This window comes from Camellia sinensis, chromosome 5, assembly GCF_055761805.1.
Source record: "Camellia sinensis isolate YWXY chromosome 5, ASM5576180v1, whole genome shotgun sequence".
In the NCBI taxonomy this organism is placed as follows: Eukaryota; Viridiplantae; Streptophyta; class Magnoliopsida; order Ericales; family Theaceae; genus Camellia; species Camellia sinensis.
The window spans coordinates 19,636,420-19,654,472 of record NC_138965.1 but is presented as its reverse complement, the minus strand read 5'-3'; the positions used below and the strand labels follow the sequence as shown (position 1 = coordinate 19,654,472).

The 18,053-nt window shown below is 34.2% G+C and overlaps 1 protein-coding gene across 1 annotated transcript; it reads right to left on the bottom strand.

Moving 5' to 3' along the window:
* Positions 1–7,742: 7,742 nt before the first annotated feature.
* LOC114315833 (uncharacterized) lies at positions 7,743–8,669 on the bottom strand. The gene has a single exon (XM_028262441.2). The coding sequence runs from the start codon at positions 8,667–8,669 to the stop codon at positions 7,743–7,745; it is 927 nt and encodes a 308-aa protein (XP_028118242.2).
* Between the last annotated feature and the right edge of the window lie 9,384 nt (positions 8,670–18,053).

Genomic DNA, 18,053 nt, shown 5'->3' with positions numbered 1-18,053 from the left:
CCTTGTTCTTCAATGTCTAATTCAACTTTCCTTCTTTGAATGAAGCGCTCTTCGTCGCCCTCCTAGACGAGGATTTTCTTCAGTGTCTCTTCACTCTTTTTGGTTGGTTCCTTGCCGACATCATCTAGGACCTCCATGTCCTCGTCTTCAATCTCTGCCTTCCCTGGTTCCCGAATGTTGCAGGTAGTTTTCATTGCTGCCATGGAGCAATTCTTTGCCTGCAGTCGGTCTCCTCTGACTTCTTTAATCTCATGTACTGTGGGGAACTGCAATAGTTGATGCAACGTTGAGGGAACTGCCCCCATTACATGCAACCATGGCCTTCCTAAGATGATGTTGTAAGGTGAAGGCGTGTCAATCACCATGAATTCTGTCTTGATCTTCTTCTAACTGCTCTTGCATGATTCTATACTTAGAATATTTTGCATGCCTTTCATACTTTGCCTCCTTTGTGCAATCTTCTCGGGGTTACATACCTCGGGTATAATAGCTACAAAACTTTTACTTCGGCAAGATACTGACCTTAACTTGTAAATTGCTGCAAATCTCAACAGATGATCACATGTCGGCTCAACATTATCTTGTAAATTGCTACAAATTTCAACAAGTGTTAAGCATCTTCTTTGGTTGGACCAACCTGTAGATTGCTACAAGTGTGCAAACTATAACCTCGGCTTCATTTCGACTTGTAAATTGCTACAAATTTCAACAAGTGAAGAGAAACAGTAATCTCGGCTTAACTTCAACTTGTAAATTGCTACAAATTTCAACAAGTGAAGATAAGTAATCAGCTTAACTCCAACTTGTAAATTGCTACAAATTTCAACAAGTGAAGATAAGGAATCAGCTTAATTCCGACTTGTAAATTGCTACAAATTTCAACAAGTGAATTAAGGAATCAGCTTAATTCCAACTTGTAAATTGCTACAAATTTCAACAAGTGAATTAAGGAATCAGCTTAATTCCAACTTGTAAATTGCTACAAATTTCAACAAGTGAATTAAGGAATAATCTCGGCTTAACTTCGACTTGTAAATTGCTACAAATTTCAACAAGTGAAGATAAGGAACCATCTCGGCTTAACTTCGGTTAAGCATCGTCTCGGTTTCACTTCGGTTAAACATCATCTGGGCCTAACTTCAGTTAAGCATCATCTCGGCTTAACTTCGGTTAAGCATCGTCTCGGTTTAACTTCGGTTAAACATCATCTGGGCTTAACTTCGGTTAAGCATCATCTCGGCTTAACTTCGGTTAAGCATCGTCTCGGTTTCACTTCGGTTAAACATCATTTGGGCTTAACTTCAGTTAAGCATCATCTCGGCTTAACTTCGGTTAAGCATCGTCTCGGTTTAACTTCGGTTAAACATCATCTCGGCTTAACTTCGGTTAAGCATCGTCTCGGTTTAACTTCGGTTAAACATCATCTGGGCTTAACTTCAGTTAAGCATCGTCTCGGTTTAACTTCGGTTAAACATCATCTGGGCCTAACTTCAGTTAAGCATCATCTCGGCTTAACTTCGGTTAAGCATCGTCTCGGTTTAACTTCGGTTAAACATCATCTGGGCTTAACTTCGGTTAAGCATCATCTCGGCTTAACTTCGGTTAAGCATCGTCTCGGTTTCACTTCGGTTAAACATCATCTGGGCTTAACTTCAGTTAAGCATCATCTCGGCTTAACTTCGGTTAAGCATCGAATCGGTTTAACTTCGGTTAAACATCATCTGGGCTTAACTTCGGTTAAGCATCGTCTCGGTTTAACTTCGGTTAAACATCATCTGGGCCTAACTTCAGTTAAGCATCATCTCGGCTTAACTTCGGTTAAGCATCGTCTCGGTTTAACTTCGGTTAAACATCATCTGGGCTTAACTTCGGTTAAGCATCATCTCGGCTTAACTTCGGTTAAGCATTATCTCGGCTTAACTTCTGTTAAGCATCATATTGGTTTAGCCAACTTGTAAATTGCTACAAATTTCAACAAGTGTTAAACGCATTCTTCTTTTCTCTGCCCCCCAGTGTGAACTTAAAATTCACTTGGGTTCTCATCATACATGTAGCTTCGACCTTGTCGCCGAGGTTTAATTCAAGCGGAGGTTGCCGGCCTTGGTTTCTCTATTGATCTTACTTGGCTCCAACCTGAGTTTGATTTTCGGCCTCGCATCGGCGAGCCGTTTCTGTTTTCTTGTTCCGACGCCTTTGTTCCCGACATGTCCTCCTCGGCCCTAACATACTTCTCAATTCTGACCAACTTTAGTCTGATCTTGTGTGTTTCCTTTTTATCTTCTGGGATCTGAGATCTGCTCATTGTGCTCTTCTCTTCTCGGAGTCAGGTGCCGAGATCTTATCTTCTGGAATCTTGGATCTGCTCACTTAGGTTGAGCTCTTCTTTTCTCGGACCTACTCATCTAGGCCGAGATCATGTCTTCTGGGATCCGGGATCTGGAATTCGGGGTCTGCTCACTTAGGTTGAGCTCTCGTCTTCTCGGGCCTACTTGTCTAGGCTGAGATCATGTCTTCTCGGATTCGGGATCCAGGATCTGAAATCCGGGATCTGCTCACTCAGGATGAGTTCTTCTATACTTGAATGTTATCTCCTTGGGAGCGCTCATGCCCCCTGTCTTTGCATCCCTTCTGGAAGAGTCTTCGTTCCTCCGCAGGTATCTATCCTTCCATACCTGGAGGTCTTCTTCGTTGCTTCGATCTGTTGTCTTTGGTGCGTCACCTTCCTGGTCGGCTTCTTTCACTCCGTGACTCTGGTCACGAGTTTCTGTGTTGCGGTTGTCCCCTTCAACGTCGAGATCGATAGGTCTCCGACTCCCAGCAGGAGCGTTGTCTCCAGTCTGATCTTTCTATCCGTCATTGGCCATCTATTCTTCTTTCTTTCCCACAGACGGCGCCAAATTGTGTGGGTGATTTTCCGACCACACTGCCCGCTTAGTAACCAGCTGGAGAGCACTGGCAGAATAGATGGCACCTGACGGACCTGCAACAGAAATATAAGAATCCTGCGGTGGTTTCGACCACCCGGGGGCACTCCGACGATCAAGTCAGTATATCTCTTCAAAGATAATTAAGTACTAAACTCACAAGCTTGAGTATCAAAAGCATACCTTAGACCCATGGGGGTGCCTCTCTTTTATAGCCAATACAATCCTAGTCCCAAAAGGAGCCTGGCCCTAATGGACTTAGGATTACTGCTAATCTGGGACTCCTAGTGGGATTAGGAAAAACTCTCTAAGAGTCTTATCTTTACCCAAACTGAAGTCTTCTTCCAATCTAGGACTCTTGTCCATATCCAAGTTGAGTTCCCTCTTCATTCTAGGACTCTTGTCCCATATCCGCTTATCTCGGATTCCGATATCTTCGGAGATAACCTCGGCCTTGCCGAGATCACCTCGGCGTCACGACCAGGACACGTGGCACCTCGGCTGACACGTCGGCGTCACCTTGCCACGTGTTGATACTCAGAAAATATATCCCCACACTAACATTTACGTCCTCCATCGAATCGTAGTATATTGCATGTGTTTGCACTTAGAATGAGTTGGTTGATTGAGAAACTATAGCGTTAAAAGAATAATTGAAAAAAGAAATTTTTATATATTTTTGGGGGCTTTTGAAAGAAAATATAAACGATGTAGTCATGAATTAAAAAATTAAAACAAAATAAATAAATTATAAAATATCGTTAATCGAGTTCATAATTACATGATATATTAAAAAAATATGTGATAATTTATGAAATAAGTAGGCAATAATTTATAGTCATGAATTAAAAAATTAAAAAATAAATAAATAAATTACAAAATATCATTAATGGTACATAAGTACATGATATTTTTAAAAACATGTGATAATTTATGAAATGGGTAGGCAATAATTTTTTTTTTTATATTTGGGAATATTACCTGGCAGTGGAAGTTTTACAAAATATTTAAAAATTAATGATAAATTTTACAAATATAAAATAATAATTTTTTTTAATTAATTAATAATTAACTTTTTAAGAATTGTCTCACTTTGCTTGGTTTGAGTTTTCTAAAAACACTTTTTAGAAAATTCTACTTTCTTTTTTCTGTATTTTTTTATTTTTACTGCATTTTTTTTAATATTTTAAGTAATTTCTTTTTTAATTTTTAGACACACCTAACTTAAATACACTTAAAAATGTATAATTTTTGTGAAAAAAAATCTTTAAAAAATTTATTAAATACCAAAAATACAAAAAAATATGAAAATTCAATAATTTTTTTGTATTTTTGTGTATTTATTAATTTTTTACAATATTTTTTCACAAATATTTTACTTTTTAGACATATCTAAGTAAGATGCATTTAAAAAAGAAAAAAAAATGCTTAAAATTTTAAAAATATTCACTAAAAACAAAAAAAAAACGAAAAATAAAAAAAATTAATTTTCAAAAAATTTAATTCAAAAAACTCAAACCAAACACACTGACTGATATTTATTTTTCCCTTTGTATTTTCCTCTTAAGACGTCTATGTGACATACCACATCTAAGGCTAAGCAATTAATTAAAGGAAAATTAGTCTAAGGTCTCTCTTCCATTTTTAGTAATGAAAGATATTCACAATATTATTTTGTGATGTCTAAAGTTCCTTAACTCCCGACACCCACATATCACAGAGAAATTTGATCCCTTGAAATCAAACTGGCCTCTCCCTCTCTTCCTGTCTCTCTGCTCTTCTCTCTCCGATGAATTCCATCTCCATCATCGGAGTTCATCGTCGTTGTCGTCTTCTCCAACTCTGTGACAACTGCACCATATATAATAATTGGCATTCAATTAACTAAGGAGATTTGGGTTTTAATTGTCCATTATTTTGCATTAATTTGAAACTTATGGAAATTATTCAGTCTAATTCGTGTATGGTTTAATTAAGGGTTTAGTTTGGAATTATGAGGTGATGATGAGGATTAAGAATTAAAATTATCATGAATTAAATTTATTTGTGAGTTTTTCAATTGAATATGTAATTTATTGGTAGAGATTTTGAGTTTGATATAAAATTGAGGGCTGTAGAGATTTAAGAAACCAAAATTGATGATGGTAAGAAGTTTAATTTGATATTTGGAGTTTTTTGGGAGTTTGATTAAAAATCTGATTTAGATTAATAAATTTAAATATAATTAATTGGACCTTGATGGAGGTCAAATTAGATTAATTAAATTATGTGAGATTTATGATTAGTAATGATTAATTAAATTATGTACTAATCAAGATTTATTAAAATTAAGTGGTGTTTAATTAAACTAAAATGTAATTAATGTACTGAGTTATTCCTAGTCAAATTATAATACAAGATGAGGTGATGGAGTGTTCTAGAATTATGGAGGCAACAAGTGATGTGTGTGTGTGTGTGTGTTCTCGTTCATGGGTGCTAAAAGTGTTGGAAAGGAACTGGAAAAAAAAAAAAAAAGTGAGAAAGAGAGAGATTGGAAGAGGACCGAGAGAGAGAGAAGTAGGTATTGCTTGAGCATTGGCTCAACTTTATGCTGGAGAAAGTTTAGAAAAAGGAGAACTCAACTTCAAGAGAGAGAAGATCCAAGATTTGCAGGAAATAAGAGAAATTGAAGGGGAAGCTCAAGTTTTTGAGGAGGATCAAGAAGAATTAGAAGGGCTTTAGTTAAAGTTTTTGAAATTAAAGTTTAAGGTAAGGAATCTATGTTTAATTCATGAATAAACTTTATATAATACTTGAAAGTGGAAATATCATTTTCCCCTCAAACTATCATGCGTTTTTCACGCGCACTCCCATACTTTGATTTATTTTAATTTAGTATATGAACTTTTCACAAATTGATCAATTAGACCCCTATCGTCACCTTTCGTCCACAATTGGACGGAATGTGATGAGATGTCCCCCTAAACTATCTTTTGGAGGGAATATAAGAGGGTTTCTCGCCATATGCAACCTCTCTCTTCTACTATATAACAGAGGCAAGCCCCCAACAAAAAAAAAAAAAAAAAAAAAAAAAAACAGAGCATCTTTTCAGTGGTGAGAGAGAATGAGGAATAGAGGGTCAAGAAATTTGGGAAGATCGAGCTCAACTGAAGGAACATAGAGTTCAAGTGACATAGAAGACCTAAGATGCATTTTCTGTGGAAGACGAAGGGTGATACAAACATCATGGACTTATGCAAATCCTGGTAGGAGGTTCCTCAACTGTCCCACTAATGGTTGTAAACAATTCACCTGGGTAGACCTCCCTATGTGCTCACGGGCAGTGCAAATCATCCCTGAGCTGTTGAAAAAGGTCAATAAGCTAGAAGCAAGATTGCAGACAAGGAATAAAAGAGAGAGAAAGCTATGGATATGCTTGGCTGCCTCATGGTGCATCATTTTATCAATGTGGTTTGTAATGTAGTGTAAGAAAGAATGTAATAAGGGAGACTATTATGAATGAATGAATGTAATGGGGGAAATATTATGAATAAAATGTAATGAGGAAAGTATTTTGAATAAAAGTTCCAGATTTTGTGTTAAGGTTTTACTCTTAAAAAAGAAAAAAACAGAGCATCACAGCCTTTGTTTGTCCCTTAAAAAACAATTTGTGTTCATATTTACAAAAACAGGGCATTATCATTTAATTAAAAAAAAAAAAAACCCAAAAGTGGCATTGTGTATTACTTTAACTATTTGTCATCCATCCATCAAAATAACTAATTGGTGGCCTCTTTGAATGGCCCCTTGGCAACCAATGAATAAAATACCTATCACTGGCATCCATCCATCATGTAATGAATAAAAAACCTATTAGTGGCATTCATTCAAAACACACAATTAGAACCATCCATCTAATGGCAACCAAAACCAACACAAGCTACATTTACATAGAAATGAGGATTACCATCCATTAAAATAGAGCATCATGCACAAAAGTAAAAATCATAAATTTTTCATTCAAGTTTTCAAAACGTATAATTGTTTGTGACAACCGAAATACTACCTTTACATAGTTAACAAGTTCAGGGTAACCATTCCAAACAAAAAATCATTACATGTACAAAAAGCCCCAATAAGAAAGACATGTAGATGCTTCCTTATTCTATCCAACCAAAAAAAAAAAAAAAAAAAAATCAATCTTTTATGTAATGGATGCTTCCTACTTCTAATCTCCAGGTGCTCCTTGTTTCTGTCTAGTGGATGCCGTTTTAAGGCCACTAGCATTGTACACTATCTTGCCTCTCCACATCATTTGACCCTCCTTTGGTGTGTTGGTTGAACTCATTGGAAATGAAGTTGACGGACTTCCTTGTACCATTCTCCTTTTAATCTGCGTTAAGATTGAATTATCCACAATTAAACACAATCAAATTTAGGACAGTTAAGTTACTATTTAAAAAAGAAAAGAAAAGAAGGAATAACACTGACAACCAGTTTCTTCTGTCTTATTTGTCTCTTGACCTCAAGTACTTCTGTAGTTAATTGGCTCTAAGGTTGGCTTGGTTCAGTTTGGCTCCCTTGAGGTTGGCTTTCTTGCATGTAGCTGAATTTGCTCTTGACCTTGCAACTTCTCCTGTTGTGTCCCACCTTCCCACAATTATTACAAGTCATTTTAGTGCCCTGCCTTCCTAACTTGGCGCCTTGAATTAGTGCCTCAATCTCCTTTCTTTATTTTGTTTAGGTCTCCCAGCTCTCTTTTTCACATCAGGTGGCAGCACCTTTGCATACTCAGTTCTTGGCTACATTTCTCTACCATTAATAGGACTCAACATATTGTCATAGATCTTCAGATAAATCTCCACCTTGTAGTACTATTAAATATATTTTTCTGGCTCTTGACCCAAGAAATTTGCAACAGCCACAACATGCGCACATGGAATGCCTGACAGATCCCACTTCCTGTAGCCACAAGTCCAAGCTTGCAAGTCCCAGCTTGTATTGCTCACCATATGGCCCTACAACCTCAAATTGCTCATTGTCATTCCATTTAGGAATCCATCCAACTGCCTGAACTTTCATTTTCTCCAAATGATTTCGAATCTTAGAACATATAGGACCATTGCGTCTTTGCATTGCATTTCTTCTTTTTTGAACTGTTTCCATCAACAACAATCTAATCTTCTCTAACATTGTAACCACAGGTTTACTCCTAGCTTCCAAGATGCTTGAATTAAAGCACTCATATAGATTGTTTAGCAAAAGGTCACACTTTGGAAAAGTGTTGAAGTGGCTCCTACTCCAATGAATTGGTGGTCTTTCAACTAACCAATCATATGCCTTACAATCAACTTCTTTAATCTCTGCCATCACTCTGGTAAATACAGGAACAATTGTTGCCCTTGTAGCCTTCCACAACAGATCTTTTAGAACCAATCCCTTGTGTTCACCTTTAAAATTGTTGTACAAATGCCTCACACAAAACCTGTGTGAAGCATTTGAAAACGACTCAACCACTGCATCAATCAAACCCTTTTGTTTATCACTCATGAAGGTATAACAATAAGAGTTTACAATATTCAGATCATGTCCTAGCAGCTTCAGAAACCAAATCCATGTTTTTTTCTTCTCTTTCTCAGCAATTGCATAGGCACATGGAAATATGCAATTGTTTGCATCTATCCCAATAGCAGTCAAGAGAATACCACCATGTGACCCCTTCAAATAGCATCCATCAACTCGTATGATTAGCTTGCAAACATTCATAAAAGCTTTCTTCAATGGACCTTAACACAAGTACAACCTTTTGAACTTTGACTCTGAATTGCTCCCATCACCAACCCTTGGATTACTCCCTTCATTAACCTTTGCAATCTGTTTCACCTTCATACAGACTGTTGTCTCAGGATTGGTATTTCTAATCTCCTCAATGTAATTCCATAACATTGTAAATTGCTCAGCTGCAGTACCCTCTACTTGTGTCAACACTTTGTTTCTTGCCCTTCTCACTTTTTGTAACTCAACCTTCACATTGTGCTCATTTGAAATAGTGTCTGCCAATGATTGAATTGGCCATGTAAGATTTAACCTAATTCTTTCAAAGTACCTCTTGACAATCCATTTGGAACTCACATGTGCCACATCAAAAGACCTATTACAAGTGTGCTCATCAACAAGTGTTTTGATCCTATATAACCCCTCATGTTTTACATATGAAGCATAACAAATCCAAGGACAACCAACTTTGCACTATGCCCTCACCTTTTGTTTGTCATTCTTGGTAAATGTTATATGTTTGCCCCCACTTAATTGCATACTCCTTCACAACATCCCTAAACATATCATGACTCTTGAACTCCATACCAAGTTTGAATTGAGGATTGTGCATATCAGAGTCAACATTAAAAACAGGGTATTGCCTCCTATGAGAAGTACCTCTTTTATCAAATGAGCTGTCAATACTTCTTAGCTCATCAGAGGAGCTTCCAAGGCTTTGTAGGTCATCAACAGCCTCAGCCATTGCATTCTTACTACTTCCTACACCAGCAAACTTCAGATCTTTGTCAACATTAGCCTCATACAATGTATCATCATTAGAAAATCCATAGTCACTATCCTCATATTTCTCAGACTCATCAGATGAGGAAGGGTCTGAAGGATTAGGATCATAGTCATCACTATCTTCCTCTTCTGCTACTTGTATATTTACAAGTAGTCCATTTCTCTGACTACTTTTTGCACTTGACCCTACTTGATTAACTTGGGCACCTATAACACCATCCATTCCTAAACAACCTACATAATCCTCTACTACTCTGTTTCCATCCATAAGTGTCTCTAACCTCATTACATCTTGATCAGTGTTAATCAACTCTAACCCAGCACAATAATTAAACTTATAGTAATAGATGTTACATCCAGTGCAGCCTACTTCCTTGGCCATATTATCCAACTCTACAAGTGATATTTCATCAGAATTACAAAAGTCAAAATAACTGATAAATCCACTACTATAAACCCTCTGAGTATTATAACTAACCAAACCCCCATGATGCATTTTGATTGTGAAATAACAAGATCCTTTCTCTGCATTTTTAAATGAAAAAATATGCTATTATAGACTAATTATACTAATAAATAAATAAAAATAGTATTAAACTACTATTACCATAAGACAGTTTCAATTAAAGAAATCCATGTATGAATACATTAAATAAAATAACTTTGTATTCTAAAAAATGATTAAACTAAATTGATTTTTAATAAGCATTACACAAAAAATGAGTTTCTTTTAAGGGCTGATCAAGTATTACACTATTCAAGTAAAACAATTACGATTAAACAAATCATTTTCAAAGACAAACAAACAAAGATGTATTCTAAAAAATGCCAAATCAAAATAGCATTATATCATAAATCGATTTTTCATAATCATTAGCTTCCAAATTAAACAAATATTAAAAGTAAATACCATAAACAATTGGTCGATTCCTTCGCTTGCCATCCTTCTCTCTTCGAACCTAACCCATGATTCAATGTTAGTTCGTGCCCTTCGTTCACTAATGAACTTTGATTTCGATTTCGAATAAGGAATTTGAAAACTCTAAAACAGATTTTGATCCCAACGAAGCCCTAATTGAACTGTCTATCACACCAACTTATTTTGTAAGGAAACCCTCTTATATTCCCTCTAAAAGTTAGTTCAGGGGGACAACTCATCACATTCCGTCCAATTGTGGATGAAAGGTGAAGGCTGGGGTCTAATTGATCAATTTGTGAAAAATTTAGGTGCTAAATTGAAATAAATAGAAGTATGGGGATGCGCATAAAAAATGCGTGATAGTTTGGGAGGGAAAATGATATTTCCTCTACTTGAAATTAAGAAAGTTATGGAATCAATTTTATGGAATTTGTAAGGAAATGGGTTTGAAAAAGAAAATTAAGCTAAGTTCATGGTTTATGGAAATAAACTTACAAATTAATTATTTTTTATTTGATTTTGTAGAATCATCTTATAATACTTGAGATTGAGAAGGATTTGAGATTATATTCATGGAATTAGAAAGAAATTGGGTTTTGAACCTGAAATGGGTTACATGTAATTATTTTGGATTTGATTTTGAATATCTTACATGAGTGTGAGTCTGATTTCTACATGCATGAACAAATTCTACAAATTTTGATACTCTAATTGTACATGCATCATAGAGTTCTAAGAATTGATTTCATATTTTGAAATAAGAAGAGCAAAATTTCGGAAAAATTTGAGTTTATGAGTAAATGAGCTTAATTTTTAAATTAAAGGAGCTTTGATGTAAATGATTTAAAATTGATCATGTTTGCTTAATTATTTAAGAGTTTGTATATTTTTAGACAAGTCATGTATGGACCCAAGTTTGGAATTATATTTTGAAAGCTTAATTCATGTTTTAGAATTTGTATGTTTAAAATTGGGTTTGCTATAATTAAAATAAATTACATATAAATTTGGATAAATTTGGAATTTGAGAATACAAAATTGGTTTCATTTTGAATTAAATTTCATACATGCAAATATTTTTCTAAGAGCTTTATAGTTTTAATTTTTTGTTTTATAAAACAAAAAAAGAAAAATTTTGAAAGTATTGATTTAGTAGTAATTGATTAAGAAGCCAAGTAAGAAATCAATCTATTTGGAAAAAAAAAAGGATTTGGTAATGAAAAAATATGTGAAATGAGAATCCGATTCATTTGAATAAAGAAGGAATAAGCGTAGTAGAACTTTGGATTACTTAAACAGCAAAATGACAAGAAAAGTCAAGTTTGATCAAGGAAGTGATATTGTGTTTCAATGTGTATATGTTATGTGTTTGTGTAGGTCACGAGCTATCGTCTGTCTACTCTGTCTAATTTGCTTATGGAGCTATCTGTGAGTAACAACCCTGTAAAAATATATTTAAATTATAAGTATTTTCTGAATTATAAAATATTTTGTTTCTGAAATGATACTTTATGACTGATTGAATGATTGTCCTGTTTTATAAACTATATTCGTGACATCTATAACATCTGTTACTACTACTGTTTACTATTATTATTATAGAGATTGTTGTCAGTTTCAATTCTTAGAACTTCTGTTTACTGTATTGATGGCATGTCCATCAATTTTGACTATTCGGTCTTTATGACCTACTGTACTGTTTTGCTATTGGATGTATCACATATGACTATTATGATTACAATATGATTCTAAAATGAGAAATTGATTTGCTAATGATAATAGACTGTTTTAAATATTGTAAGAACATCTTTCATAACTACTTTACACTGTTGTTATTCACTGAGCTCTAGCTTACTGTATATGTGCATGTATGTAGGTGATCAATCGCGTGATCAGGTTTAAAGGTGTTTGCCTAGAATCTGTTTTTGTCAGCTAACCTATGCACCTCCTATGGAGGTTTTAGATATATCAAGTGCCAAGGCTATGTGATTAAAGTTTAAGTTTTTGTTTATTCTGTATATAGAGCTAAGTCCCTTTTGTCTCATTTGTATATATAAGATGACGCAGGAGTGATGTGATAATATATGTATATATATATATATAAAAAAGTTTAAATATTTTCTGTCTCATGTAAGTCTACGCAGCTGAATGGACGACGTATGTTTGTATTTTGCTTCCGCTAGCCCCTAATATTATGTATCTATTTAAGAGGCTTTCGGTAATCTTAGGATTACTGGCTGGTCATGATGCCTAAACCTATAGGGACGGGTTTGGGTCATGACAAACTCTCTCTCTTCCATTAAGCGAAGCTCAAAACATTGTTATCCATGGACGATTTCACCGATATCGAAATCGAAGCGTACCGCGACAAGAAGCTCCGAAACGTTTCGTCTGAATCACCGTTCTGCACATGGCCATCATCGAAGTTGAGAGCGTAACTGAGAGGATTGTATTGGAATTTCCCTCGCATTGTTCTTCCTTCGCCACTCCTGTTCTAATTGAACCTCCGTATGAAGGTCTTCCACTGTGGCCTGGCAACGATCTCCGACCACTCTTGAAGCTTCTTCAGAGCGTTGATCCTCCGATCCCATCACCTCTCCTCCTCCTCTTTCTTCATTCTCTGCCACTACTGCACTCCTACCGCCGCCGATCTGTTTAAACCGCCGAAGCAAGGGATGCAAAAGCAGAATCGCCTCCTCAGGAACAACATTTCGGCTATTTCGTCATTAAGTTCTACATTTTTGTGAGAGAATTCAAGGCTTTCATTAGCCATATATATGTGTAATTCTCTCAATCAAAGAAACAAAAAAATTCCTCTCCATCTCCGGTGTCCCACCCTTGTCGGCCGTCCTCTTTTACCTTCCTTCCCTACACCGTCACTCTATCTATCTCAAGTCTCTGATCTACCTCAATGAGAATCATTGTGAGGACGAAAACGGGCCTCGAAGTGAAAAATCACAAAAAATGGAATTTCTCTAGGTTGGAGAAGGGAAATTTCTCTGGTTTGAGTGAATTTCTCCAGGTTGGAGAGGGGAATTTCTCTGATTTTGAGAAAATTTCTCTGTATTGAAGTGAATTTCTGCAGAAAGTCTAGAGAAATAGTGAGATTTTCTCTATGAAATCCAGAGAAAATTTCTGGATCGAATTTTCTCTAAATCAATTTAAGGGACTTTAGATATTATTAAAATATTGAATGTTCTTTATACTATAAAATCTTAATATCAAGAATCTTAAAAAAAAATTCATTAATTAATACACAATAGGAGAGAGACAATGAAAAAGACCAAAATAGAAAATTTTGACCCGTTCCCTCCTCCATGCCCTCTCTCTCCAACCTTGCGCATAGTGAAGCACCAACTCCTCTTTCTCTCTCTTTCTCTAGGCACACTTATGGCCTTGTTTGGAAGAAAAATATTAAGTTAAAATAGTTAATAAAATAAAATAGTATATTTAAATTATAATTATTTTATTTTTTTTATAATTATTAAATTAATTATAAAAAATTAATTATTTTCTTAAATATAATTTTTTAATCAAACTAAAATAATTTAAAAAATAAAAAAAAACTAATTAAAATAATTAATTTCTCAAACAAGTTCATAGATTTTATATAATAATATTAAATTAATATTAGGATATTAAGCAATAAAGATAAGGACTAGTGACCGACAAAATTGTTACACATGAAAACCAATCTTCAACAGCCACCATCAGCTTTTTCTCATGCCTCTGTGTGTGTGTGTGTGTGTGTGTGTGTGAGAGAGAGAGAGAGAGAGAGAGAGAGAGAGAAGAGAGTGGGTTTTTAGCTTAAAATTCAAAGATTCTATTCTATCACGGTGATGGGTAATACATATATTTGCAATACTGTGTGGGGGTTGTCTCACATCAAGTCCATTCCAAATCAATTTACTAAATTGTCCCTTCCATTCTCCTTCCCTACTTGGGTGGATATTAGGCCTCGCTTGTTTTGGATGTAATGGATAAGAGGGCATTAAAATGGAGGTAGAATTATTTAGGCCAAGTTTGGTATGTTTAAGAAAAGTTAAAATGTTAAAAAATTATTCAAAAAGTTAAAAAATTAATACTATTAATCAAAAGACAACAATTACAGCTGCACAACTCCCAATTCTAATTTTCTCTTACAAATCAATTTTTACAATTTTTTATTACATATTTTTCCATAAAAAGTCAAAAAGTTAACCCAAAAATTTATATTTTTTTCTTCAATTTTTTAGTCCAAAAAGACAAAAAGTGCACTTATTTAGGATACCCCAAACAACCCCTTAGTATTGTGTTTGTTTGTAGAGTTGGAGAAGGGATTATGATGGAGGAGGAGATTAAGATGGAGGTTAGAAGGGGAGTGGGAATGGAGGAGGTGGAGGTGGTATTAGAAAAGTAGTGAGGGGATTAGAAATTATTTTATTTTTTTATTTTTTACATATTGGGATTTTTTTTTAAACATTAATGTTTAATTTTTTATATTTTTTTTATTTGTTTTATTATTTTATATAAAAATAATTTAATAATTCCTACACTAATAACTATCATCAAAATAAATATAATTTTACTTAATCCCCTCACTATGAATCCCCTTTATTCTACCTCTGAAAACAAACGGGGCCTTAGTGTTGTTAGATTAACATCTTCAATTTTTTACATTTTTCTAATATTTAAAATTCAATTTCAAATTTTCTTTTATCAAAATGTTCATTAAATTAAGAAATAGTCTTTTTTTTATCAAATTAAAAATTCATTAAACATTTAGATAGTTTGTTTCTCATCAGATGAAAGAAATTTGTGATAAATGGAGAACTTTTAAAAAAAAAAAATTGATGAAAAAATTAGAATAGTTTGACCTTGGCCAATTGCCCAAGCATACGGCTCCGTTTGGCAAGAGCTAAACGGGGCTTTTTTGGCTATTTTAGCCACAAAAGACAAAATAGGCTATTTTAGCCACAAAAAACAAAATATCACATCCAACCCATAATCATTACATTCTTCTCTCACAAAAAAAGCCAAAAAAGCCAAAAAGCCAAAAAGCCTTTCCCAAACCAAACTTTTTAGCCCAGGCTAAAATAGCCAAAAAAACCAAAAAGCCAAAAAGCCAACCCACTTCCCAAACGGAGGCGTAGAGAGGGTACTTGGGTGCCAAGATGAGTAAGATATCAAGTTCAAGTTTTTGAAGAGGCATTAGTTTGTATTATAATCTAACTACCAACATATTAACCGCTCTTTTGTGCCCAAAAAAAAAAAAGAAAAAAAAAAAGAAGAAACATTTTTGGAGATGTTCTAATAAGAAACATTTTTGGAGATATTTTAGACATTTTATCTAATCTCATCACACAATGAAATCTCTCAATATACAATAGGTGTTTTACTCGATTTTCTTGATTAGTTACATTTGGAGAGTTTTAGAAGTTAGATAAATCAATTTTAAACATAAAGTGTTGCTTGGGGTACATATTACGCAAGGAAAAATGTTTGACACTACAAAATGCATGATATATAATTTTATATTTTTGTACCGTTTGAGCTGCTATATTTGGCTGTTTGTTTGCTAAGGAATACTAAAGATCTATAATTTATAATTTATAATTTATAATTCAATCACAATAACATTATAAAAGAGTTGAACCTGACATTATAGAGTTTATATTGTGCTAAAAATATTAGTAGACTTTTAAAGACTCGCATGCTCTGTTTGGTTAAGTTTTTAAAATCAACTTATGAATTTTTTATTTTTTTAAAAAAAATTACAGACTAGTTTAACAAAAATAAATAATACAAAAATTATTTGTGAATTTTCTAAAATTATGTTTCTCTCAAAAAATGCAAAAATATATGAAAATAATGATTTTATTTTTTACTTTTGTTTTACCAAACTAGTTTTTGAAAAAGATTCAAAAATAAATTCTAAACTTAATCAAAATCTTTTTTTTTCTTTTTTCTTTTCATATTTGGTAATGGGGAAATTACATAAATAACCATGTGATTGTGATATCAATAATGCATGCATTCCATGGGTATGGGTTTATGGGAGTGGTAGGCTTTCAACATCTGTCCTAAAAAATTTGGCGTAAGGATCCTCTAGAGTGGATCCTCTAGAGTGATCTCCTAAAGTGTCTGATCGGACGGTTGTGATTAAAACTCACCAAAACGACGTCGTTTTGGTGAGTTTTTTCCAAAAAAAAAAAAAAAAAAAAAAACACTGAAATTCGGGGATTTCAAAATTCCCCCAGATGAAGATGAAGAACTATACAGACGAAAATCAGCACCGCGCAATTCCGGTGAAGGTTGAGCAAGGATCTGGTAGGGTGAAGTCTCAGGTGGAGAAGAAATCAGGAGGAGGAGAGAGTGAGGTCTGACCATTCTGTGAGAGAGAGAGAGATTTGAGTTTGAAAAAACAGGGGTCTAAGTGTTCATAAGGAATATTCAATAAAAGTGATAGTGAGTGAGGTTGGTTTTAGAAGTTCACAGAAACACCTTCGAGTTCAAAAAATCTCTCTCTCTCTCTCTCTCTCTCTCTCTCTCTCTACATATTTATATATATACGTACTGTTGTTTGAGAGGGTTGGTGTGAAAGAATCAACAATGGGAACGATTGAAAGAAAATCATCAATTGAGAATGAGCCTCGGACTCTCAGCATGAATCAAATCCAATTTGCAAGGGTAACTTTCTAACTTATATGTTTCTCTGTTAGTAATGGTTCCAGATTTGTGTGGACATGAGCGATAGAGACAACAAAGAAACAGGGATAGGTGTGAGGGACGAAGAAACGCGTGCAAACCCACAACAACAGATCAGCACCGTCGAATCTTTCCGTCTGTATTGTTCTTCATCTTCATCTGGGGAGAATTTTGAAATCTCCGAATTTCAGTTTTTTTTTTTTTTTTTTTTTTGGAAAAAAACTCACCAAAACGACGTCGTTTTGGTGAGTTTTATTCACAGCCGTCCGATCAGGCACTTTAGAAGATCACTCTAGAGGATCCACTCTAGAGGATCCTTACGCAAAAATTTGAGCCTGTGAATGAAGTTTGGCCACCAATTTTGTTAGGCAGGTGGAGATGGAAGCTCACATCACAGCATAAGAGAGGTAAGGTGTGGAATGTGATATATGCATTCAAGGACATGGTGAAATTGCTTACATATATATCCATCCAACCCCAAATTAAACAAAAATATTAATGGAAAATGTTAACAAAAGAGTGATATATTAATTAAAATGATATTTAATTTGACGGTAAATTACACTGACCTCCATTGAGATTTGAAAAAAATTGTAGTAAACCCACCGTTTTAACATAATTATAATGAGTTTTTTTTTAAATTTTAATTCATATTTTCATCAATAATTTGTTAGTTATATAGATAAAAAAAATAATGTTATTATTTGTTTTACATGAAAAAATATATTTTATATTATTATTTTTTTTTTTTGTACTATCTGCATTGGTTTCTTTGTATCTAACCTTACTTAAAGAGAAGTTACTGTAATTATGTCAAAACTATGGATTTATTGTATTTTTTCCCAACTACGGGAGAGGTTAGCCTATTGTACCCCTAATTTTAAGCTAAATCACACTGAATTTTTTTTTAAAAAATTAAAATTACGCCGACCTCTATTTTATTTAGGTTAAATGAACTTGAATTAATATAAGATGGTATGAAG